This window comes from Propithecus coquereli, unplaced genomic scaffold (assembly GCF_000956105.1).
Source record: "Propithecus coquereli isolate 6110/MARCELLA unplaced genomic scaffold, Pcoq_1.0 Scaffold301, whole genome shotgun sequence".
NCBI lineage: Eukaryota > Metazoa > Chordata > Mammalia > Primates > Indriidae > Propithecus > Propithecus coquereli.
The window spans coordinates 3,842,445-3,867,029 of NW_012148631.1; the positions used below are offsets into that span (position 1 = coordinate 3,842,445).

General features: G+C 54.4%; 1 protein-coding gene across 3 annotated transcripts in view; it reads left to right on the forward strand.

Annotated features, from left to right (window-relative positions):
* The first annotated feature begins 1,799 nt into the window (after positions 1 to 1,799).
* NEURL1B (neuralized E3 ubiquitin protein ligase 1B) overlaps positions 1,800 to 24,585 on the forward strand; it is a 37,293-nt gene continuing 14,507 nt past the window's right edge. For 2 of the 3 annotated variants that reach the window (XM_012649709.1, XM_012649711.1), the window contains exons 1-2: positions 1,800 to 1,969; positions 22,258 to 22,803. In XM_012649709.1, the coding sequence (XP_012505163.1) occupies positions 1,939 to 1,969; positions 22,258 to 22,803 (577 nt within the window). In that variant the 5' untranslated portion in view covers positions 1,800 to 1,938. The remainder of the gene's footprint in view (positions 1,970 to 22,257; positions 22,804 to 24,585) is intronic. The other variant, XM_012649710.1, reaches the window with a different exon arrangement.

Below are 24,585 nucleotides of genomic sequence, written 5' to 3' on the forward strand. Positions count from 1 at the left end.
ACGCCCTATTCACAGAGCTCCACATGCTGAAACCCAGCGGGTTCAAATCCGTGTATCGCAACCACTGCGCCCTGTGACTGTGCCACAGATGCCATCGACATCACATAGGGAGCGTGGCGGCTTCCCGTGCTACAGGTGTGCACAACACGGCCACTCAGTGGGGCTCCGAGAGTGACCTTTCGAAGGCCTCTGACAACAACCTCCCACCCTTGCAGTCACAAAGTCCCCTTCGCTGCGCGTTGCTTTCTGAGCGAAACCCCCTTGCTCCTTTGACAGCAACACTGTCCCATGTCCTCCACGTGCATCCCGGACTCTCAAGGATTGAAGGTGTATCGTGCTAATGTACTTTTTCCCAACAGAACTTTGGGGTTAAAAACTAACCGAGAGAGCACCTGTAGTATAAGTTAGTAACTTGACTACAAGGCAACCTGACGTTCAGATATATGATAAGTCAGAGCAGCGTGGGGTATAGAGGTTTCCCAGAGGTGGCGGCTCCGAGCTGACCTTGGAGAATGAGAACCCTAAGGGAGGGGTCATGCTCTCCCAGCAGGAGCCACCAGAGCAGCCAGGCAGGGGGCTCTGTCCTGCATGTCCCCCTTTTATCCACATAGCTCCAGGCTAGCTTTGCCCTCTACCGGCAGGAGGTTTGGGCACCTCTCTTCGACTCCCTGAGTCTCCACCATCCCTTTTCCCTGTCTGTGAAGTAGAGGTAATAACACCTATTTCAAAAGATCTCAAGGGATACAAGGGCATAGGAAATAGTAGGGGGAAAAAAAAAAAGCTGGTTTGAAATTGGGTCTTCTCGGGCAAGTCATTGTACCTCCTGGGCCTCAGTGTTCCAGTCTGTAAAATGGAGCCCCAGGAGGGCGTGGACTAGCAGCCTCACTGCCACTGAGTGCGGTCCAGGCATCTGCACAGAGGAGGTGCTCAGAAAATACCTGTGGGGTGAACGAATGAATGAGGAATGCCTGTTACTCCCTTTGCCAGGAATACTCTCCCCACCCCTTCCCATGGCCGACCCTTCTTGTCCATCAGATAGAGCTTGCATGCCCCCAACCGACTCCCTAAGCCCCCCAAACAATGTCACCCCCTTACTCTTGTGTTTTATTTTCTTCCTGGCTTTGATCCCTATATTGTGTGATCTTAATTGCTTGTTATTTCCGTCTTCACCACTAGCATGACGTCTCCAGGAGAGTGGGAACTTGTCAGTATCTACCAGGCCCAGCGCAATGCCTGGCACATAGGATGTGCTGAATCAGTATTTTAATGAAGGAGTCAGTGAATTAATCAATATGGGTTCCTTCCTCCCGATCTTGATCTTTGGACACCACCTAGGTTTCTCTTGGCCTAGTGGGTAGAAAAGACCCCACCCCCAACCCGGCACTCTGTACCGTCTCCCGGCCCTTTACAATGTCCCCGCCCCCACCCCAGCCCTCCTCAGGAAGCTCCGCAGGGCGAGGACTTGGCCCGCTGGGAAGAGGGCCTGGCACACAGTAGGCCTTCTCTAAATCTTGGAATAAATGAAGGAAAGACCGGCAGGCTGCCAAGCCTGGCACCCAGAGGGCACCCGGCCGCGCTGCGCGCCTACCCGGCCCGGGCGCGGGAGCGGCGAGGGCGGGAAGCTCGGCTGTGCCTCTCCCGCCACCCGGTGCAAACTTTCAAAAGATGCGGCGGCCACGGCCCGGCCCCTGCACGGTTGGAGGCGGTGGAGGGCGGAGGCGGGGGCGGAGCCGGCGGGCTGGGACCGGTAGCTCCGCCTCCTCCTCCCGCAGACGCCACCGCCTCCCTCCCGGCGCCCACCCCAGCTGCCGCCCGCCGGCTCGCCCGTGCAGCGGCGATGCCCCGAGCCTCGACCCCGGCCCGGGTCCCCGGCCCGCCGCGTAATTAGCCTCCGCGCGCCTGGAGCGCGCCGCCGCCAACGCCGCGCCCGACGCAGCGATGGGCAACACGGTGCACAGGACCCCGCCAGGTATGCCGGGGAGCCCTGCCCGGGAGGCGGGCGCTGGGCTTTTCCTCTCCTCCGGGGGACCTGCTGGGTGACTCCTGGAGAGCCACCCCGCGCCCCTTGGAGCCCTCGGTGCACAGCGGGCTGGAGTCTCAGGTGCTTCCTGGACCTGTGCTCCGCGCGCGCCCCGCGGCTGGGCTTTGCGCCCCGGGAGGGCGGGTACCGCGTCCTGGTTACCTTGGGGACCCCCGTCCTCGTTCTCCCGGCTTTGACCAGATGCGCGAAAGGGCCTCTGGGGCGATGCCGCGCGCCCCTCGCCTTTGTTACAGCCCGAGGGCGCTGATGAGTGAGTCCGGGGTGACCCAGGGGGCGCCTGGAGCCGGGCTCGCCCAGGCTTCCGACGGCCAGAAACCGCCCGTTGTGCCGAGACTGCAGCTGCCGAGAGTGGGGGATGCTCGCAGGGGGGACCCCCAGTTTCCAGCCTCCCTGCACCCCCGCGGCACGTGCTGCCTTGCCTTGGCTGTGTTCCCACGCCCACCCCTGCTGCGCCCCCCTCTGGTGTCCGCTCAACCTGGGGGCTCTTTAGCCCCGGCGGAGCCGCTGCAGCAGAGTGCATCGCCCCCTAGTTAAAGCCACCCAGAATTTCCGAGACTAGAGTGACGGGATCCGGAGGATGGGAGGAGGCCTTACTGAGAAATACCTGGTAATTTGGGAGCAGATAGCACGCGTGGAGGGTCAGTGCCCGGCACTCTGCATACCGCAGCTTGGTATGCAAAGAAGCTTCGTGCTGAAGATGCATTTCCCAATTTTACAAATGAAGAAATTGAGGCTCAGAGAAGGGGAAATGACTCACCCAAGGTCACACAGCCAGCAGTGGGAAAATCCAGATTGGGACCCTTATCTGTTTGTCCCCCTTCCCTCACTACCCCAAGTCTTTAGAAGTATTTTGGCTTAAGGCTGGGCCTTTGTAGCATCTTTAGTGCAAAAGGTGAGAAGGGTGTGTGTGTGTGTTTAAAGCACAAAGGTTCAGCTCAGTGTGGAAGGAAGTCAACTGTGGGGCAGATTTAGTGTGAGGCTTTAGAAGAGGGACATGTCACCCCATCGCTGCTCTAACACTATCACATAGCTCTCCCATCTAGGCATTACACGTGGTTATAAAAAATAATTGTTTCTTTCCCTGGAGGGGGTTGAAATGGATGGTGCTGAGCCCGGGATTCCTGAGGCCGGCTATGGAAGAGGAGCCAACTCATGCTTTATAAGCCTCTGGGCTCCTTTAGGACAGCTGCACTCAAACCTTCAAATTCTCAGAGAAGTCACGAGCAGAGACTCACCAACTAGTCTGTGGCAGAGGTGGGATTAGAACCCAGGTCTGCTTACTGGAGGGTGGACTCTACGTCCTGTGGACGTGGTTATTACCCGGATGGGGGAGAACCTACCCACCAGTTAGGAGGTATCCAAGGATGTTGGCAAATATGGCAGCAGATGTTCTAGCCACAAAGACACTGGGCTGAGGCCCCTTTGTTCAATTTCTTAATTAAGAAATGTTTATGCTGTTTTAGTAAAAAAGCCATTCTGCCATGTGTGGGTCAGCCTTGGGGTGGATAAAGGGACAGACACACGCCAGGCAGGCTAAATATAGCTGGAGATTTATGTAGTCTTCATTCCTTTCAGCCCTTGCTGTGTGGACTGGGCCATCCGAGGCTGGGAGCCTGGGGTTAAGGCTGGTTCCCCACTGCAGTGTCTAAGTATGGGAAATTCAAACTCTCTTCTGAGGCTTGACGCTTGCATTGAGTTTGAAGATGGGCATAGCATTGGAATTCCTGAGCCATATCAGGTGGCAGGTGCCAAGAATACAAAGGACTATTCATTGTTTTGTGACTTGCCTGCAATCAGTTTCTTGCACACACTGTGCCATTTTTACACCTCTGTGCTCAGCATCTGGTGATCCCCAGGCCTAGAATATCTTTTCTTGTCTAGTCCACCTTTCAAAATCCAGCTCAGTTGTCACTTCCTCCAGGAAGCCTTCCCTGACCACCCACAGTCTCATCCTTTGCTCTGCTACCTGGATACCTCCTTAAGTCCCTGCTCGTTCATCCAGCACATCGCATTGCCTTTGCCCGTCTCCATGACTCTCCTCAGGGTTCCTTGAGGACAGAGCCCGTGTCTCGATCATCTTGGATCCCTGGTTGCCCATCCCAGAGCCTGATACCTGGCAGGGGCTCAAAAACCGGTGGCGGAGCTCAAATGTTGCCTGAATCGTAGACCGAAAGAACACTTGGCACAGTCTTGCCCTGTAGAATCCTTGTGCTTTCATTCTCAGGAAAAGGACACATGCGTGGGGTTCGTTCTGCGGGACTTGAAATAGAGAGCTGGCATTTGCCGAGCACCTGGATTCCATGCCAGGCTTCCTGCATATGTGGCTTCCTTTACACGCCAAGCACGCTTCTCCTTAAGGCTCCTGCACTTGCTGATCCCTCTGCCTGCAACATTCTTCCCTGGACCTCCCTGTGGCTCCCGACAGCCTCCTTCTGGTCACTGCTCCAGTGTGGGTCCTGCCACTGTCGTGGCCCCAGCCCTCCTCACCTTGACCCCTGCTTTATGTTTCTCCTTAGCATGTAGCACAACCTGACATGCTGGGTGTGTAGTCAGCTGGTGCTCGTCTGCCTCCTTGAGTAGGTTTTGTCTGTTTCCTTCACTGCTGTATGTTCAGCATCTAGAGCAGTGGCTAGTTCATAGTAAATGTTCAGTAAATATATGTTGGATGAATGAATGAATTTAATTCTCCCAACAGCCCTTCAATGTAGGGATTATCCCCATTTTACAGATGAGAAACCAAGGATCAGAGGTAAAGTGGCTTGTCCCAGCCACATGGCTTATCCAGTTGGCAGAACCAGGATTGAAATCCAGGTTTATTTAGCTCCAAAGTCCTGCATTCTTTCTCTGACATGCAGGATCCTCCCAACCTGTGGCTTAGATAACGTTTGTCGGGTGCCCCATCGTGCACATGGCATGTCACAGGGTACAATAAGGAAACGCCTTTCTTTATGATGGGTTCCCAGGAAGCCCCAGAGCAGCGTTCGCAAAGTGCGTCAGCACGTTCAGACGAACGCCCTTTAAACAGAAACGTGCCGGGGTCAGCAAGGACCTCGCGTCTGCTAAGCTCCTGGCGTGTGCTCTCCCTGTTCTCTTTCCAGTTGCAAACCAATCCTGCAGAGTAAGGTGCCGTTCTCCACCACGGTGCAGGTGAGGAGACTGAGGCACAGAGAGGCTAAGACACTTGGCACTCGGTTAGGCAGTGGCAGAGCTCAGCTTGGAAGACTGAGATCTGTCTGATTCCCAATGCCACATGGGCCTTCTCTCTCAACTCCATGAGCCTTATTCTGGGTTTTGTAAGGGGAAAAAAGCGTGTGAACAGGTGGGAATAGGGGAGGGCAACATTCCGGGATGGGGGAAGGGACTCTTCTACTTCTCCCCCCAGCACATTCCAATCCCTTCCCTCCGTGCCTCTGCGGCTCCCCCTTAGTTCTGGTTGGAGAGAGGCTAAATTCAAACCTCAGGTTGGGTTTAATGATTAAGTTGGCCCACGTTTGACCAGACCAACAGCTTTTTAGTGTTGGCTCAATAACCAGGCACTTTGGAGTGAGGAAAGCCTGTTGACCCTGCTCTGTTCCAAGCCCTGGCCAAGGGCTTTACCCACAGAATCTATTCTAAATCCTCATGACCACCATTTAGAGGGGCTATTTATTCCCATTTGACAGGGCAGCAAATAGAGGCTGAGGCGGGTAAAGGACAGAGGCACACATAGTGTAAGGGAGAACCAGACGTCCCAACCTGGACGGACAGTCTGCGAATGTGGCGTCCAGCGGGGCAGCAACTGCGCCTGCCCCAGACACTCAGACGCCCTCCCCTGCAGAGCCCCTTGCTCTGTTTGACCCGGGGAAGGAGCCCTGTGGGTGCGGGGCCCGAGTGGTCAGCTGTGCCCCTCCCTGGCTTCCTACCTGAGCGGTGGGTGGCGATGCTCCCTGGATCTGGACTTTCTCAGCTCTTGGGAAGACAGTGAGCTTTGTCACTCTCCTTCCAGCTGTGTGCATGGCCCTGCAAGTGATACTCCCCTTTCCTCCTACTTCGCCCAGTCCCAATTCAAAGTTGAGCTGGGCTTTCCTGGCTGATCTCGCCCTATCTGCCTCCCTCCCACCAGGTCGCTAAGAATCTTTTAGAACCTGTGCTGAGCCTGTCGGAGTGATGGTATTTCCTCCAATGGCCCTGAAACCTCTGTGGCTGTCAGCATATGGTCAGGGGCCTGACTAGCCAAGGCTCCTTGGTGGTGGCCTGCAGGGATGCCGCTGCGGGGATGGGGGGAGTGGAGTGGTCTTACCCATCAGAGGAAGGGAGAAGCGGGAGTGGGGTCTGTGCCATCTGCAGAACAACGGAGAAGTTGCTTGAGGTGAATTTGGAGGCAGAAGAAACTAGGGCTTTCCTCTGTTTTTAACCTCTTCCTATTGCCACCTCTGCCCCCTTCTCTCTATCTCTCTCCCCTGGCTGTCAGAGCAAGGGAAGGCTTCCTGGAGGAGGTGCCATCTGAAGGAAAGTCCAACTGCCATTCAGGTGGAGGTCAGCCTACCCTACCCAAATGTCATCTCCTTCTGCCTGCCTTTAGGGCCTTCTGTGGCTTGGTCACCCTGCACAGCATACCCAGGCTGGGGTGATCCTGGGATCTGCCCTGCTCCGAATTTTCCAGAGTATGCATCTTCATTGATTTGTTGCACACCTTCATAGGGGGTGCAGCCGTGAATGCAAGGCATAGCTGCTGGCCGCCCTCATGGAGCTGGCCCTAGTGGAAGGGCCAACATGTTCGAATGGAGTGGGATACCTAGTTGGTTACATCACTGGAGAGTACAAGGTACTACCACCCTCAGAGCCCGAGGCCCCAAACTTGGCCACTGGACCAAGTACTGTGGGTCACGACTAGGCAATGGCTAACACCTGTAATCCTAGCACTCTGGGAGGATTGCTTGAGCTCAGGAGTTCAAGACCAGCCTGAGCAAGAGCGAGACCCCGTCTCTACTAAAAATAGAAAGAAATTAGCTGGGCGTGGAGGTGAGCACCTGTAGTCCCAGCTACTCGGGAGGCTGAGGCAGGAGGATTGCTTGAGCCCAGGAATTAGAGGTTACAGTGAGCTAGGCTGATGCCACTACAATCTACTCAGGACAATGGAGTAAGACTCTGTCTCAAAAAAAAAAAAAAAATTCTTTATTGACATAGAATAGAATATTGGGTGCATTCATGTAGTAAGAATATTTTGCTTCATAAGCATTGTCTCAGTTTTGGGTGCATGTGTGTGTCACAATGTAAAACGTATTTCTCTCTGTGGCTTGCAGCCAGACAGGTTAGAGTCGGAAGGCCGTGGGCCTACAGAAGTGGAGGGCTGGGGTTAGGGTGCAGAACTCAGATCTTAGAGTCAGGCTGCCTGGATTCAAACCTCAGCTCAGCCAGTTCCCACTGGCATGACCTCTTCATGCCTCAGTTTCCTTACCACGAGACAGGGAGGCTAGGGGTAGCTCCTTCACATTTGGTGGTGGTGGGAATAGAGGTGAGCGTTTGGCACATGCCCGGGATGGTAACTGTGGCGGTTGTTGTTGCTGCCATCGGAAGAGAGGCCTCAGGCCTGCCCCTGGGCTGGCTGGCATGTGCCCTTCACTTCTTGCCTTGAAAGCTCTGCCCCTGGTGACCACAAGCCTTGAATCAAGGATCGGGGGCACCCGTTCGTGTGCACTGACAGCAGTCTCCAGGGGTTCCCTGGGCTCTGTCCTGGATGCCTGATTGCCCATGAGAAGAATCTGCCTCGCAGGTTGCATTTAGTTTCCATGTGTTCACCAAACCTTCAGGCCAGGCTCTGTGCTGGGCCAGGAAACACAGCCTGGGTTTAAGGACTCAAGTTCCAGCGGAAGAGAACAACAAGGACACAGCGTTTACAGGAAATGGTGGAAGGAGAGCTCAGGGTGTTGTTAGAGCCCAGAGAAGGAGGCAAGGAAGGCTTCCTGGAGGAGGTGTGCTCTGCCTCACTGAGACCAGAAAAAAGAGACATATGCTAGAAGGGAATGGGAAAGGCTGTTCGAGGCCTCAGGCTCGATGTGCCTGAAGGGAGGGAAGGCACACATGTATGGGGAGCTGCGGAGTTCTGGGGGTCCCAGTGCAAGTGGAGATGGCATGTGGGGTCACGGTGATGGGGAGAGCCCAGCGGCAGGGCTGGGGCTGGGGCTGGGGGCGGGAGGTGGTGGCAGGCCAGGCCACAGTCAGGAGGCTTGCATCTCTCACTGCCACACTCCCCGCTGGGATAATGCGCCGTGTTGCCAGCAGGGGCGTAGCAGTTTCCCTGGGCTGGACTGCAAGGCCGCTGGGAACAGGCTGTTTAATCTTCCCCACGGAGAAGAGTCAGCTCTGGCCCTCTTTTGGACTAAAGAGCTTTGGGTACTTATGGTGCTCTCTGAGGGCTTAAAATAGAAGCCCAGAAGCCAAGTGTGTGGTTAGAGCCTAAAGCAGGGAGGGAAGAGGGAGGACGCAGGGTCGCAGCCCTACAGGTGGTGAGTGCTCACTGCGCGCACGGGGTGGTTCGAGCCTCGGTGTGCTCGCCCCACGCTGGGCTCTTTATCTGTTTCACCCCATCGAAACCATCAGGGCCAGGCTTCCAGAGGTCATCTCCTCACGTCGCAGAGGAGGAAACTGAGGTTCAGAGAGGTAACAAGACCTGCCCAGGGTCGGGCAGCCAGGAAGTGGCTGCGTGGCATGGATCCCAGGCCTGAGGGTCTCTGAGCCCCTTCCCCTCTGCTGCGGGGCATCTTGGGGTGCCTCTGGCTCACTTGCTGCTGCCCCCCGTCCTCATCCTGAGTCCCCGCGCCTCCACCCTTCTCTCAGGTCACCCTCTTTGCCCTCCGAAGATGAATTACTTGTACCAACGGCCGCCAAAATGAAGCTGCACCTGGAAGAGGTCTGTCCCCCGTCCCCAGCCCACCTCACCCCAGGCCGGTGGACTCTGTAGCTGAAAGGTGGTCTCTGGGAATCTCACACTAGAGGAGAAGGGGTGAACTTGAGCTCTGTACCCCTTCTCCTGCTGGACTGGGACTCAGGTGTCTGCCTGGTAAATGCTGACCCCATGCTCTGCCACTGCCGGCCCCCACTGGCGTGTCAGGGTTGATTCTTTGAGGGGTGTTGGCCCGGTTCCTCGGCGCCTGGCTTGGAAAAATCACAAGCAGGGCCAGCATGATGGAGTGACGATAGACACTTAGCATTTCCACACAAGCAGTTTTTATTGCAGGCTCTCAGTATAGACAGCAGAAGTAACATTTCCTGAGGGGAAATAGGTCTGTCTCCGAGGGTGGAGAAGACCCTGGGTTTACCACACTTCTGCATTTATGTCTGCACCTTATGATGTGCTAAATGGTGGGCAGAATAGTCATGATTTTCCTGGGAAAAGGGTGGAGAGTTCTTAGAGCTAAGGGCTCTCCCCAATTTTAGCCTTATAGGGTAACCTCCAGGGGTTGCCATGGCATTTGTAAATTGCCATGGCATTAGTGGGTGTGATTTGTACTATGCTAATGTATGTTAATGGAGAAATGGTCACCTTTGGACGTGATCTCCTATTTCTACCCATGCTCCTGGCCGGGAAATTCCCTAACCTCAAGTTCCTGCTGTTGTAGGTTTGGATCTAAATGTTCACTGGCCTCCTCATTTTTGCCCACCCCTCCTTTTCCTGTGGTTAGTGCTGCCAACCTGCACCTGTCCCTAACAGGCAGGCATCCCAGCGCTCCAGGCATCTTCCCCTGCACCCTGGCTGCTCACAGGCCCTTCCCAGCAGAGCTCCAGGCAGCCCCCACCAGGCAGCCAGCCAGGGCACAGGCCAGGATGAGAGCCTTTGTCATCCTGGACTGCGTCTCTCCTGCAGGTGAGGAGCATCCTGTGCCCACACCGTGCCAGCGTTGTGAGTTGGTATCCCCACAGGCTGGGGTCCTGCATTCCTGGGGCTGCCCCTTATTCACTAGACTTGGCCTCTCTAAGCCTTAGTTTCCTCTTCTACAGAAAGGGGATAATGATGTGACCTCTCAGGCATGCAAAGTGCCTGGAAGATACTAAGTGCTCACGCGCAGCACCTGTTGTGATTAGGTATTCGCTGGGCGAAGGAGCCCCTGCTGCATGCTGAGCCCAGGACCTGATGCTCCCAAGGGAGACAGGCACAAAAGAATAATAATAACCACTAACTTGTATCACGCAGCCCATATGTGCCAGACGCTGTTCTAAGCAGGTACATGCATTTAACTCTCAGGACAAAGCCCTATGAGATAGCTACTGTTATTAATGCCATGTAACTGTTGAGAGAACAGAAGCACAGAGAGGGGAAGTAACTTGCCCGAGGACACACAGCTCAAGTTGCCCAACATGATTCCAGCTAGAGGGAAGGAAAGTTGGTATGGAAGACAAGACTGCAGAGTCAGGTGAGGGGCATTTCCCACTTGCATTGGAAGCTTTCACAGTATTTCACAGAAATCAGTGAGCATTTAGAAATACTGGAAGATTAATTTTTAGTTGCTCACCTAGTTCTTTGGTTGTGTATCTCACATCCCACCTCTAGGCGGCAGGGTGGGGCTCTCTCAGCCTGTAGGTTCACCACTGGGGACCCCAGCTGGTCATCCGCAAGGTCTGGTGTGTGGCTCTCCAGCCCCCTGCCAAGGCAGGTCGGGGAGGGCTGATGTCCTGAGGGCTCTCTGGACAGCAGAGTGAAGGCTATGTCACCCCCAAGGGAGCAAAGAATCCCCAGCAACATAGCCTGGGGACTGCTGGGGCCTGAGAGCCGCCTGCAGACCTGATGGGGCAGGGCACTGTGAACCGAATGCAGGCGTGACCAATGTGTAGACGTCACATGAAGCAGATTTCAGTTCAGTCAAAGGAAAAACTTTCTAACTGTGGTAGCTGCCTGGGAGTGGAAAGCAGGGAGGAAGGCCTGTTACTGGAGCGGTACTGGAGTTTAGCCCAGCTGAGACTTGACCCGCTATTGCAGAGGCATCGGGAGTACACAGTGGATCCTGGAGGCATCATCCGGAAGGCGCCTTTGACCCTGAGGTCTTCCGGGGAACGCATTCTAGCACGCATCTGCTGAACTTCTGTGGAGCCCTTCACACCTTGCACCTGGACTGTCCTGCTAGTTCTGCATGGTGGTGGGGGGGGTGGCCCCATTTTATAGATCAGGATCCTGAGGCACAGAACAGTGAAGCCGCCTGCCTCAGCCTGGATCTCATCCCTCCTGCTGACCTCTCAGCCTCAGCACGTTTTCAGACTTAGTGGCAGGTGTTTCTGAGCGGGGTTTGGGACAGCCATCCTTAGACAGCAGGTCCAGCCCTCCCTGACCCCTTCTTTCATTCTTGTTACCAAGACTCGTGGCAGCCCAGAGCTGGTCTCCTGCCTCACCTCTGGGCAGTGGAGGAAAGTTTGTTAATGAGTAAGCCATTCGGGGAATTGGGTGGGGCGGAGGTGTCTCAGGCGGTATTGGTACTTGGCAGAATGCCCACAGCTATTTAAAAGTATATTTTGTTTATATCTTCAACATCACACATTGTTTATATCACAATGACATCCCTCGGGTATGTGTTTCTTCCATTTTGCCGCCAGGATGATGGATTTATGAGATGGGTGGGCACATGTATATCCAGTGTCTCCGTAGCCCGGTCCGCTTGGTAACTTTCCACTACAGACAGGCAGATCTTCACTTCCCAGAAGAGCTTCCCTTCCCTCAAGGTTAGGGGCAATCAAGGGCAGAAGAAGGCAGAGTGGAATTTCCATGTCTCTGGGGTATGGCCCAGCACTTCATCCCTGCAGACAGGTCACCCTGGGGCTCTGTTCCCAGGACCAGAGAGTGCTGGGAATCGCTGCATCCCGCCTCCCATTTGGCAGACCAGAGCCTTGCATAGGGTCACACAGCAATTACAGATTGGGCCTTTGGCTGGAATCTCAAGAGAGGTGGTGGAAAGAAGATTGATTTTGGAGGCAGTCCACGGTTTGAATCTCAGTCCCACCATCTCTAAGCTGTGTGACCCTGGGCAAGTCACTTTCCCTCTCTGCGCCTCCATTTCCTCATCTTTAGGATGGGGATAATGGCGGTCCCTCCCTCCCTCGCGGGGTTTCGATGAGGAATACGTTGGCGACGCCGTGAGAAGTCTAAGCCCAGCACAAGGTGGGGACTCCATAAGTGGCCCTGGCCTTTCTTCCTTGGAGGCAAGGAATCAGTTCTCCGAAAATCGATCTGTGCGAGAGGTCACTTTAAAGAGTCCTGTGGTGTCACACCTCTCAGGCCCCTGTGAGAGAAAGTAACTGCTGGTTGGCTGGGGAGGCGACTCCGCATGATGGTCAAGAGCACGCATGGTCTTTGGATTCAGATCTGAGTCGAATCCTGACCTCGCCCTTGACCCGCATCGTGATCTCGGGCCAGCCTTTTCCCCTGTCTGGGCTTAATGTCGCCATCTCTAGAATAGGCTTGGGGGCGATAGAGAAGCCCCGGCGAGCCCAGGACCGTCAGCTTGTCAGAGCTTGGGGCATGAAGGATGGAGAGTTTGGCTTTCCAGCACGTGTCCCTTTACCTCTTGGGCTGCGTCCTCAGTCCACACTCGCCTGCCCTGCTCGGGCACGTGGCGGAAGCGCGGCAGGATGGGTGACGGGGAGAGAAGGGAAGGCGGCGTCTCCAGAGAAGGCTGCAGAGTGGAAGATACGCGTGGGAGCCACTTCCTGGGGGCCCTCCGAGACATGGCAGGGAAGGAACAGATATTGTTGGCCTACTGTGTGCCAAGCACTGGGCTCTGATCCTTCCCTGCAGGGAATGACACTTAAACTTTGTCCGAAACAACCATAGCATCTTCTTCCCAGCCGCGGGAACCAGGCTGGTGTGGGTTCAAATGCCACTTCCTGGCTGTAGGCAGCGGTCCCAACTTCTGGGAGCCTCTGCCCTCACTGGCAGCGGGTCTGGTAGCTGTCACCTCCTCCAGCGCCGTCGGGAGGACCACGGGAGGACCACTCGAGGTCTCCTGGGTAGGGGCCATACCCCCAAGGAGGTCTGCCTCTCCCATCAAGCCCCACCCCCAGTTCTTTTTCAGACCTCAGGGATTCAGCACTGGGGCTCCATCCTCCCCCACCCACCCCGCTGTCATCAGTCACTGCTTCCTTTTTTAGAGGCTTTGCTTATTGTTCATCCCAAGTTCCGCCAAACCGTGGCCTCTGAGCAGCTCAAAACAAGCTGATTGATGAATCTACTGCCACCCTCCCCCAACCCCTGCATGGCTTCCTTCCTGAGACTGAGCGGGGCACTGCCTACCCTCTGTGCCAGAAGGTGGCTTAAGCTACTCGTATTGGATATAGTCTAGCTTTTTTTTCCCTGCAGATCAGGATGGGCCAGCAAACATCTTGCCCAGCTGTTGGGCTCATGAGGAACATTTCCTCCACTCCAGGAGCCAGAACAGCACTGCGCAAGGGGTCCCGGGCCAGTGGGTCCCTTGTTCCAAAAAGTTTCCACACTTTGGGGCCCTGCAGGTGCTCACCTGGGGCTGAGGTTGGGAGCAGCCAGGCTTGTGGGCACCCACGCAGGGGAGTGGTTGTCCTCAAGGCAGAGAGGAGGAATGGCAGGCTTGGCAGACTCGGCCAGCCAAGCAGCGGGCAGCTGCCAGGGGCTGCCAGGAGGAGAAGCAGGCACAGAGGGGCGGGACTGTGTTGGCAGTTGGAAGAGGCATTCAAATCCTGGGCTGCTCTTGTCACTCCTGCTATGCTGGGCCGTTTTGACAGGGAAGAAAGGAAGGCCCAGGGTTTGAATCTCATTCTTCAGAGAGGTCCAAAGCCTTAGGCAGCCCCCAGAGCCTTCTTGAGGACGTCGGCCTCCTCTGCATGGCCTTTAAGACCCTTTGTGATACAGCCCCTGACTCCCTCTCCACCCTCCTCTCACCCCTCTGCCCTGCACTCTCCAGTACACTTAGCTTATTCTCACCTCCAGGCCTTTGCTGGTGCTGTTCCCTCCGCCTGAAACACACTTCCCATCCTTTACCACCCTTCCAGCCCTCCTTCCTCAGTCTGCAGAGTGGCTCCGCTGCAAAGCCGTCCCCATTGCCCCAGCCCTCATGCCAGCCACCCTGTGCAGTCATGGGTCTGTCCGCTCAAGGGAGCAGGGACAGTGTGTGGCCCGCCAGGGCGTGTTCCCCTGCAGCCAGCGCAGACCCTAGCACAGAGTGATGCTCTGCAAATGTCAGATGGAGGAGGAAGTGATGCACTTGAGAAGGAATGAGGACACATCCTCCCACCCCTCGCTGCAGTGAGCCCTAACCCTGGGAGCCGGTGCCTCTGAAGTTGAAGTTTCCTGGGTCCCTTTATCAAGAAGAGACCTCGGTCAAGGGGCCCAACACAGGGTTGGAGCCAGCATGGAAATCCCAGCTCTGGCTGAGCATGCTTTGGAGGGGTGGGTGTCGGGATGACCTCACCCCCCAGGAACTCTTGCATCAGAGCCCACTCGAGCTAAGAGGGCTGCCACTTAGGCCTGGGTGGAGTGGGCTTTTCTCCCTGCAAGCAGCATCCTGTGACCTCCGGCTCAGGGTGTCCTTGCAGCTGTTGATGGGTTTTGTTTGCAAAGCAAAGTAAGGGGGAGCAGGGTGGTGGTTTCCATCCTGGGTGGCCGACCAGGCTTCTGAAACAGAGAACAAAGTCCCAGTAAGCTGGCTTCTGTCTCCTGGGTGCCTGTCACTGCCGCATTTGGCAGAGGTGAGGAAGGGTTGGTTATTTTTCTCCTAGCCCATTTTTAAACCGGCCAATGGAAAAGGCACACTCTGTTGCCAAAGGAGACCAATAGCCTTTCCCCTCTCGGTGTGGCGGGAAGCCCTGCCACATACCAGCCTTTTCCTCTCTCTAAAGCAACACACACACACACACACACCCTGTGTTGCTTCCTACTGCCAACAGTGTTGGTTCGCATTTTGGACTTGGGCAAATGTCACTTGAACCAGAGATTTCTCACTGAAGGTCCACAATCCAAGGATGAGTGTTATAAGGGTCTAGGAGGCCCCCGAACTTTGACCGTCAAATTGTATGCATGGGTTGTGGGTATGTTTCTGGGGAGAAAGACCTCTACGGCTTTTATTACTCTTAACAAGGTCCATGACCACCTACCCCAATCCAAAGGTTATGGCAGCTGCCTTGAAGAAGAGGTGGGGTGGAAGATGGGACCTGAGCCTGGTCCCCTCAGACCCTCGGTTTCCTCATCTGAAAAATAAAGATGGTAAAACCTACTCTGCAGGGTTGTCCTGAAGATTAAACCAAATAAAAAAAAAGGCATGTGCCCAGCACGTAGTAGGGGCTCAGTAACGCTCCAGTGACATCCTCTTGTTCAAAGTAGGGGGTAGAATAGACCATTCTCCCAATTGGCAGTCCCCTGTGCTGGTGGAGAGGAATCTGCCGAGTGCCAACACGTGGGACGTGGCATCTCAGGGCCAGAGCAGTGGAGCTGTTGCTTCCTGCCGTCCCCCTGGCGGTTACTGCCATTTCCTTGGACTCCTTTTAGATCAAAGGAATGGCCAGGCTGGGGACATGAGTGAGGATCATTCAGGGGGTGGCACAGAGTGCATTTGGGTTGTTGCTGGGATTACTTAAAAATAGGCCTCTGTCCTTGGACATCAAGCGAAACAACCCCAGGTTTTTCAAGAGGTTTTTCCTAGCCTAGGTCACGAGCCCGCCATGGGACAAACATTTCGGAATATATTTCCCCAGCTGCCACAGGTAGGTGACTCTGACCCAGAAACAAACCTTTCCTAGCCAAAGGAACTAAAGGAAATGGTTAAAGGAAGAGACCAGAGTGTTTAATGAGCACCTACTGTATACCACGCACTGTGTCTGACGAGTTGCCTTGTGTCATCGTCACAACAATCTTGCAGGGTGAGATGACTTTTACTAGTTTTCTAGGTCTGGTAGGGGAAGGGGGAAACAGAGAAGTGAAGCATGGATCCCAGGATCACACGGCCAATAAATGACAAAACCAGAATTCAAACCCAGGTCAGTCTGACACCAAGCCTGTGCTCTTTTTAACCACCTGTCAAATTGTGATTTAGAAGTAAAAAGCATGGTGTGATCTCCAGACCCACCTTTTTAACCCATTTTACCATAATCTCTTTGCCTTTTGGGATGGATAGAAGGGCTGGGTCATAGACCCCTGATGTAGGAGGAGACCCCAGGTGGAGGTGAGGGACTTCCCCAGCAGTCGAACTTGATGTTCCCCATGGGGAAGAGAATGGCCATTTATTGTGCACCTCCTATGTTCCTGGATGTGTGCTGGGATCTTTCTGTGCTCTCATCGCCCACCAGCAGCCTGAGACGGGGTCTAAGGTCACAACATTTACAGATGGTAGAACTACAGCGTTGGGAGCTGCAGTGACTTGCTCAAAGGCCCTCAGACTAATCTGTAGCAAAGCACAGGCTTTCAACCAGAGCCTGTGAAATAAACCAAGGAGCTGCCCAGCAAGGGAGCGCTCCCGAAAGACTTGCCCCAAGCTGGGCAGTGGCCCTCATCCCCAACCCTCCATAGCCGCCACCCCCCAAAGTCCCCACCCACACATTTAGAGTTGGGGCATTGCTTCCTTGTCTTTCACGAGCAGCCAAGGGTTTGGTCCCTGGTATGGTCTGGGGGCCTCTTCCAGGCAGAAGCCTTGTTCGCTTGTTTGTTTTTTCACCTGTGACGGGGTGTCCATTCGAATCTGGTCCTGGTGCCAGCTGCGGAGTGAGGACTTCTGTGCTGGCAGACTGAGCCGTGATCACCAGGAGAAGAACATGGGGGACATTCGGGCCCTTGATGGAACATTCTGCAGCCCTGAAACAAGCACAGTGAAGGCACAGGAGCAGTGTGGGGAAACGCTTTTTATGTAACGTTGAGTTGGAGAAGAAAAGGCAGGGTGCAGAATTGGGGGTGCACTCTGATGGCAAGAGAGTTAGAAAAACCGCTTAGTCCTACTCAGGCCCTCGCACTGTCTGTGGAAGCAAGTTAAGGGAAAGGGTGCAGGTTTGGGGCCAGACAGCCGGGCTGGCATCTCAACGCCGTGCCTTGCAGCTGCGGGCAGTGTCTTTGCCGCCCGTAGCCTTGTTTTTCTCATGGAAAATGGAGACGGATCCTGTAGGTGAAGATTGGTTTTGGAAATTAGCCGCAATCACATATCGAAAATACTGGAAAACACGCAGCACAGGGCGTGGCGTATGGAGGGGACAACCGGCGGTTCTCGCGTGAGATCAGGACTGGAACTGCGCAGAATGCAGGTCGCATCAGGACGTGACAGTGGGGAGATACTACAGGGCGTGGATTTTCTCCCCTTTCCCAAACTTTCTGCGATGTGGCCGTTGTTTTTATTGGAGCAATTCAATAAATGGTTAAGTTCACGGTTTCCGTCGACATCTCCAAACTAGGATGATCTGCAAAGCCCTTGGAACCCACGTCCAAATTCTGTAGGGACCACTTTCCCTGAACCGAGCTAAAAGCAGATGTTGGCGCACAATTTGGAGATTGCTTATTGTTCCTTTATTTTAAGCATCTTCAATTTGTGTAAATAACACATCCTCTCAGAAACTTTTTCACTCCGGTTTTCTTTATCTCACATCAGGGCTCTGGCCTCTGAGTGGGGGTAGACTGAGAGTTTATCCCTCATCCCCTGAAGGAAATCAAATCATATAATCAAGATTAAACAAATATGTAAACCTAGCTGGTTACTTGGCTGCGTTTCATCCTAACATATAGTTGGTTTTGCAGGAAACGTCCCCTTGTAGTAACAAGGCAGTATTTCTCCCCACTCCGGCGTTCCTCGAAACCGCCAGACCCCTCTTAGAGAACATCTGCTGAGGATTCCCGAGCCGTTTTGCAAAGAAACTCTCTGATTGAGAGATACAGTTGGAAAACACAACAGTGATGGGGAGGGGAGATAAAAATAATCAAATAAGGGTGGCCGTGGATGTTGGCGCTCAGAAGGGCTTTTGATCTGTGGTCATATTTAATGTCTCCGGGAGGATTCGCCAGCTGGAGGGGCCTTGGCCTGTCGGGCACTGGCGGAAGCGTGGCCAGAAGTCGAGCGCTGTGTGCAGGGCCACGGTGTGCGTGGAGAACGCAGGCTGCTGCTGTCCCCAGCTGCCTCTGCTGATGGTTCAGACCTCAGTGGCGTTCCCCCCACACCCACCCCCCAATTTGGGGTTTGTCCTTCTGAACCAGCTCTGCAGCCGGCCCTTCCTTTATCCTTGTGGTTCCAGAGGTGGCCTGCAGCCTGACTCTGCGTCCGCCACCTCGCCTCCTTGGGGGCCCCTCCCTAACGGGCCTGGCCGTGGCCCTGCTTTGCTGGAAGCCCTACCGTAGCTCCCTCTTACCTCTGCCGTGCCATCTGAGCCTCTTGGGTTGGCATCCGGGACCTCCCCATCTGGTTCTTCTAACGTTTGCTGTACCCTCGCCCCTCACCCCTGCAAGACAGTGGCTGCCCGACTTCACACACCCTCTCCATGCCTGCCATACTATAGTACTTTACCTGCCCACAGACTCCACTTCCCCTTGCTCCTGCCCTCAGCATTCCCCTCTCCGCCCTCCAGACCTGGCTCAGTGGCATCACCACTACTCCAGCCCCAGGCTGAGTCTGGGGCTGCCCTTGCAGCCCCCCAGTGCTGTTGCCTGAGGTGGTCTTTGTCATGCCTGTTGTCATTGTGTATTTGGCTGCGTGTCGGACGTAGAGAGGCTCAGATCTCCATGAGGACAGGATGTGTGTGATCTGCAGAAAGGGTGAGTGAGTGAATGAATGAATGAGCAGTGAGGTGAACATTTTGTCTGCTGGCCTCCTGTGCCAGTCCAGTGTCTAACCCCTGGCCAGGGGTTTAGGGAGTCAAGGGGCAGCCTCTTGCCTCCCTCTCCTACATCAGGGGCCTGTGGCCCAGCCCTTCTATCCATCTGTGTTAGTTTCTAAAAGGCAGAGAGACTATGGTAAAATGGCTAAAAAGACAGATCTGGGGATCACACAAACCTGGTTTTAATCCTACCACTGTCCTTAACTAAACCAGCTGTGTGACCTTGGGCAAGTGACTCGACCTCTCTGAAACTCCATTTCTTCATCCATGATGGGATGGATAACAGTAGTCTGTACCTCATAGGGATATTGTGCGGATTAAGTGAGGAAATGAGTGGCAAACAACCAGCCCAGAGTAAGTGTCTACCAATCAGGACATTTTTGGTTGCAAGTATCAAAACCCCAGCACAACCTGGCTTAAAAGCAAAAGAGGGGCCAGGTGTGGTGGCTCACAGCTACAATCCTAGCATTCTGGGAGGCCAAGGCAGGAGGATTACTTAAGGTCAGGAGTTAGAGACCAGCCCTGAGCAAGAAAGAGACCCCCTCTCTACAGAAATAGAAAAAATTAGCCGGGCATGGTGGTACTCGCCTGTAGTCCCAGCTACTTGGGAGGCTGAGGCAGGAGGATCACTTGAGCCCAGGAGTTTGAGGTTGCAGTGAACTCTGATGACACCACTGCACTCTAGCCAGGATGACAGAATGAGACCCCGTCTCAAAAAACAACAACAACAACAAAAACATGCTCCTGGCTGAGAAGTCTGCAATCATCTGATTGGCCAGGCCTGGGTCACACTCCAATTTCTAGACTCGGAGGTCGGTCTACTGGCTGGGGAAAAGCAGGATCTCCCAAGGAAAACTGGGACATGAGAACCAGAAAAAAAGGATGGATGCTGAGTGGGCAGAAGCAGCAGGTGTCCATGTGACAGTGGTGGGAAGTATAGAAAGGTGAGGTCCTTCCTGATGGCCCAAGGCCCAGGGAGGTGATGCTTGGCTGGCCCCTCCAGGGCCTTACCCTTCTTGGGCAAAAGTGACCTCTGACATCCCGCCTCCCTGCATCAGAGGTGACCGGGCCAGAAGAGACCAAGAAAGGGGTTCCTGCCCTGACCCTGACTGACCTTGAGCTTGGACAGGCCCCCCTCCCTCTGTCCACCTGTTTCCCCATCTGTAAAATGGACTTGTTGGAGGAGATGGTCTCTGAGCCCTGCTCCAGCTCTAACTATAATACAGGCAGCAGCTGGTATTTCTCAAGTGCCTGGTGTGTGCCGGGTCTTTGCTGGGCACAGGGCAACCAAAGATGACATGAACAAGTGCCTGCCTCCGGGCCCCACCTGTGATAGCTTCCTGCCCTTCCTGACCACTGCCCTGCTTCCCCTTCACGTGTCTGTTATACAACCAAAGGGTCTTTTGAGATTTGTTTTATCTATTGATTATAGTTTAAACAGCCAAAGCAAGTATACCGAATGTTTTTTCTTTCTGTAAAAATGAATTAAAACCTCCAATCTCTACTATGTTTAAATCATATCCAGAATCTGACCCCTCTCACCACCTTTACTGGTACCCCCATCTCATCCTCCATCGTCTCTGCCCTGGAATAAGCCAGTAGCTTTGTTGGAGCCGCCAGCTCCCTTGCCCACCCCAGCAGTGCCCCCCACACACAGTGGCCTGAGCAGTCCTACCGCTTGGCTGTTGTAAACCTTCAATAAGGGCTCAGCGCATTCAGAGTAAAATGGTTGAAGAAAAAACAACTACTATAGGCTCACCCCCCCCAACCCCCAATCTTATTTCCTTCCACACCCCCACATGCTTATACCATCTGGCTGCACTGGCTTCCTTGTCATTCTCAGCCACACCAGCACAGTCCCACCTCGGGGCCTTTGCACTTGCTGTACCCCTGCCTGGAATGCTCCTCCCCCAAGCGCCCTCATGGTTCACTCCGTCACCTCCTTCAGATCTCTGCTCAAAAGTCACCCATCAGAGAGCCCCTCCCCAGAAATCCTAAGAAACCTCTCTCTGCCCCCCTTCCTTGGCTGCGTTATTCTCTGTAATGCGTTTTGTCTTCTGTGGCCCAGTGGCTTCTGTTGTGAGCAGGGCCTCCAGCTTCCCTGCACGATTTCCTGCCTTGGCGAGTGGGGCTTCCTTCTTGGGCAGGGGAGGGGAGCCGTGGCATGTCTGCCTCCTTGTTGCCTCTCCCTCTCCATTTTCTCCTGCGCTGGCTCCCATCAGCCTCATATTAATTGAACTTCCCACCTCCACCCACTGGTGTGCCCAGAGCACAGTGCACCCTGCAGCTGGGTGTGGGAGGGAGTGGTCCCTCATTCCCTGGGGTCACTATTTTTCTCACTGCGGGTCTCAGGTTGCCTGCGATTTATGAGAATTTGCCATGAAAATTGTTTTCAGCTACTGTTGTGAACTAGCAGCACAGACTCCTGCAGTAATCACCCACCTTGCCCCCTCCCAGGCTGCCAGAACCTCCCAAGAACACCTCGGGATGGGAGGAAGAAAGGCAGCGGGGAGATGACGACTCCCACTCGTTGCACCACCTGGGTTTGTGACCCGTGGCCAGATCCTCTGAAAGACCACCCAAGGATTCCCGAGGTCTTTCAGAGAAGAATTTCCTTAGAATTGAGCCCCCAAAAGTGTACATGCTAGAAAAGCCAACCTTGCTTATAAGAAATACCTTGGTTTTCTGTGGGTCACAGAATCCTGGCTTGGATTTGCTTTGGAACCTCAGTAATATCTTATTAGTGGCCTGTTACGCATATACTTTGTGCCAGGTATTAATTAATCTAGGGACTTCATCCACATAACCATTTCGCAGCTGTGCGAGTTAAGTAATGTCTCCATTTTACGGGCAAGAAAACAAGCTAGAGAAATGACAGACTCCATCCTGTATCACCCAGGCAAGAATTGCCAGAGAGCTGGGATTCAGGCTACCTTGGGGCTCCCAAGAGAGTGCCATTTCTATTGCCTCACTGCCTTGCTTTTGAACAAAACTTGCATAGAAAAAAACAGCCAAAGACCTTCACCTCCCCCCCCAAGAACCCACGGTCCCTGTTGCCTTTGGAGGTACTCTGCAGCCCAGAGGTGGCCTGGGTAGGCCCTTCTAGATTTGGAGGGGTTTGATGGAGATGGAGGAGTCATTTGACCCCTGCTGGCTCTTGAGACAATTTCATTGGTGTTGGCCAGTCTGACATTGAAACACTTCTAGTGCTTCATCACACACACACACACACACACACACACACACACACACACACACACACACACCCCGCCTTGGTTTGCCCATCTGTGAAATGGGTATATTGATTTTGCCGTGGCTTTGGTCTAACCTGGAACCTTCTCGAGTTTATCATTTGCCGGTCTAATTAAGAGAAAATTTGAAATGAAAATGACTTTATTAAATGACCAGTCGGGGCCTAACCGTCCTGCCTGTCTCTCCCGCAGACTCGAGCCCGCCGGCGCGCCTGCTGGCCACCCGGCCGTGCTGCGGCCCCGGCCCGGAGCGGCGCCCGGTCCTGGGCGAGGCGCCGCGCTTCCACACGCAGGCCAAGGGCAAGAACGTGCGGCTGGACGGCCACTCGCGCCGGGCCACGCGGCGCAACAGCTTCTGCAACGGCGTCACGTTCACCCAGCGGCCCATCCGGCTGTACGAGCAGGTGCGGCTGCGCCTGGTGGCCGTGCGCCCGGGCTGGAGCGGCGCGCTGCGCTTCGGCTTCACGGCGCACGACCCGTCGCTCATGAGCGCCCAGGACATCCCCAAGTACGCCTGCCCCGACCTGGTCACGCGGCCCGGCTACTGGGCCAAGGCGCTGCCCGAGAACCTGGCGCTGCGCGACACCGTGCTGGCCTACTGGGCGGACCGCCACGGCCGCGTCTTCTACAGCGTCAACGACGGCGAGCCGGTGCTCTTCCACTGCGGCGTGGCCGTGGGCGGCCCGCTCTGGGCGCTCATCGACGTCTACGGCATCACCGACGAGGTGCAGCTCCTCGGTAGGTCGCGGGGCCCTGCCCGGACCGGGCGGAGGTGCCCCGTGCGCAAGGATGGGTGGGCGCAACCACTGAACGGTGGACGCACTTGGCCAGGCGTGCGCTAAGCGCTTTACGCATCTTAGCTCATTTATGTATCACAACCACCGGCGGTCCCGATTTACAGAAGAGAACACTGAGGCATGGAAAGGTTAGATCGTTAGCATTACGGAGCCAGGACTGGAACCCACAGGGGTCGAACTGGGCCAGGTTCACTCACTCACTCATTCCTCTTAACCTCCCTGTTTATTTGCTCTGTTATTCATTAATTAACTCATTTGCACAGACATTTATTCATTTGCTCACTCCTTCACTCCATGTACTCACACTTCCACTTGCACACTGAGTCATTCATTTACTCAGCAGTCAAAGGTAAGCGCTGATCACACCGTGAGTACCTGCACTGCGCAGGCAGTGCGCAGATGTATCAAACCTCCCACGCTGGGTGCGGTGGCTCACGCCTGTGTTCCCAGCACTTTCGGAGGCCGAGGAGGGAGGATCATCGCTTGGGGCCAGGGGTTTGAGGCTGCAGTGAGCTATGCTTGCACTGCACTCCAGCTTGGGCAACAGAGCAAGATCCTTCTCAAAAAAAAAAACAACAACAGGCCAGGCACTGTGGGAAGCCGAGGCGGGAGGATCCCTTGAGCTCAGGAATTCAAGACAAGCCTGAGGGGGCCGGGCACGGTGGCTCACGCCTGTAATCCCAGCTCTCTGGGAGGCCGAGGCAGGCGGATTGTTTGAGCTCAGGAGTTCGAAACCAGCCTGAGCAAGAGTGAAACCCGTCTCTACTAAAAATAGAAAGAAATTAATCGGACAACTAAAAATACATGGAAAAAATTAGCCGGGCATGGTGGCACATGCCTGTAGTCCCAGCTACTTGGGAGGCTGAGGCAGGAGGATCGCTTAAGCCCAGGAGTTTGAGGTTGCTGTGAGCTAGGCTGACGCCACGGCACTCTAGCCTGGGCAACACCGTGAGACTCTGTCTCAAAAAAAAAAAAAAAAAGACAAGCCTGAGCAAGAGCGAGACCCCGTCTCTAACTAAAAAAAAAAAAAAAAAAAATAGAAAGAAAGTAGCTGGACAACTAAAATATATATATGGAAAAAAAAATTAGCCAGGCATGGTGGTACATGCCTGAAGTCCCAGCTACTTGGGAGGCTGAGGCAGGAGGATCGCTTGACCTCAGGAGTTCTAGACTAGCCTAAGCAAGAGTGAGACCCCGTCTCTACCAAAAAGAAAGGGGGGAAAAAAAAAACGAGCCAGGCATAGCAGTGCACACCTGTAGTCCCAGCTACCCAGGAGGCTGAGGCAGAAGGATCACTTAGAGCCCAGAAGTTGGAGGTTGCAGTGAGCTACAATGACGCCTCTGCTCTCTACCCAGGGCGACAGAGGGAGACTGTTTCAACAAAAACAAACAAGGCAACTGAACACCCCTCCTCACAACCCCCCCATCCCTTAAAAAAAGTTTAAAAAACAACAAAAACCGGCCCACCGGTAACGGGCTCAGGGTCCTGGGAGGCAGGTGAGTGGGCACCAGTCCTCGTAGAGGCGGCGGCCACCGACGCTGAAACCCTGATGTCCAGCACTCGTAAGCATAGAAGTCTGCTGCCCTCATGGTGAGACTTTTTTTTTACTTTTTTAAAAATTGAGGTAACATTCACATAACAGAAAAGTAACCATTTTAAAGTATACAAATGGGTGGTATACAGTTGACAGCCATCACCTTTATCTAGTTTTAAAACATTTCA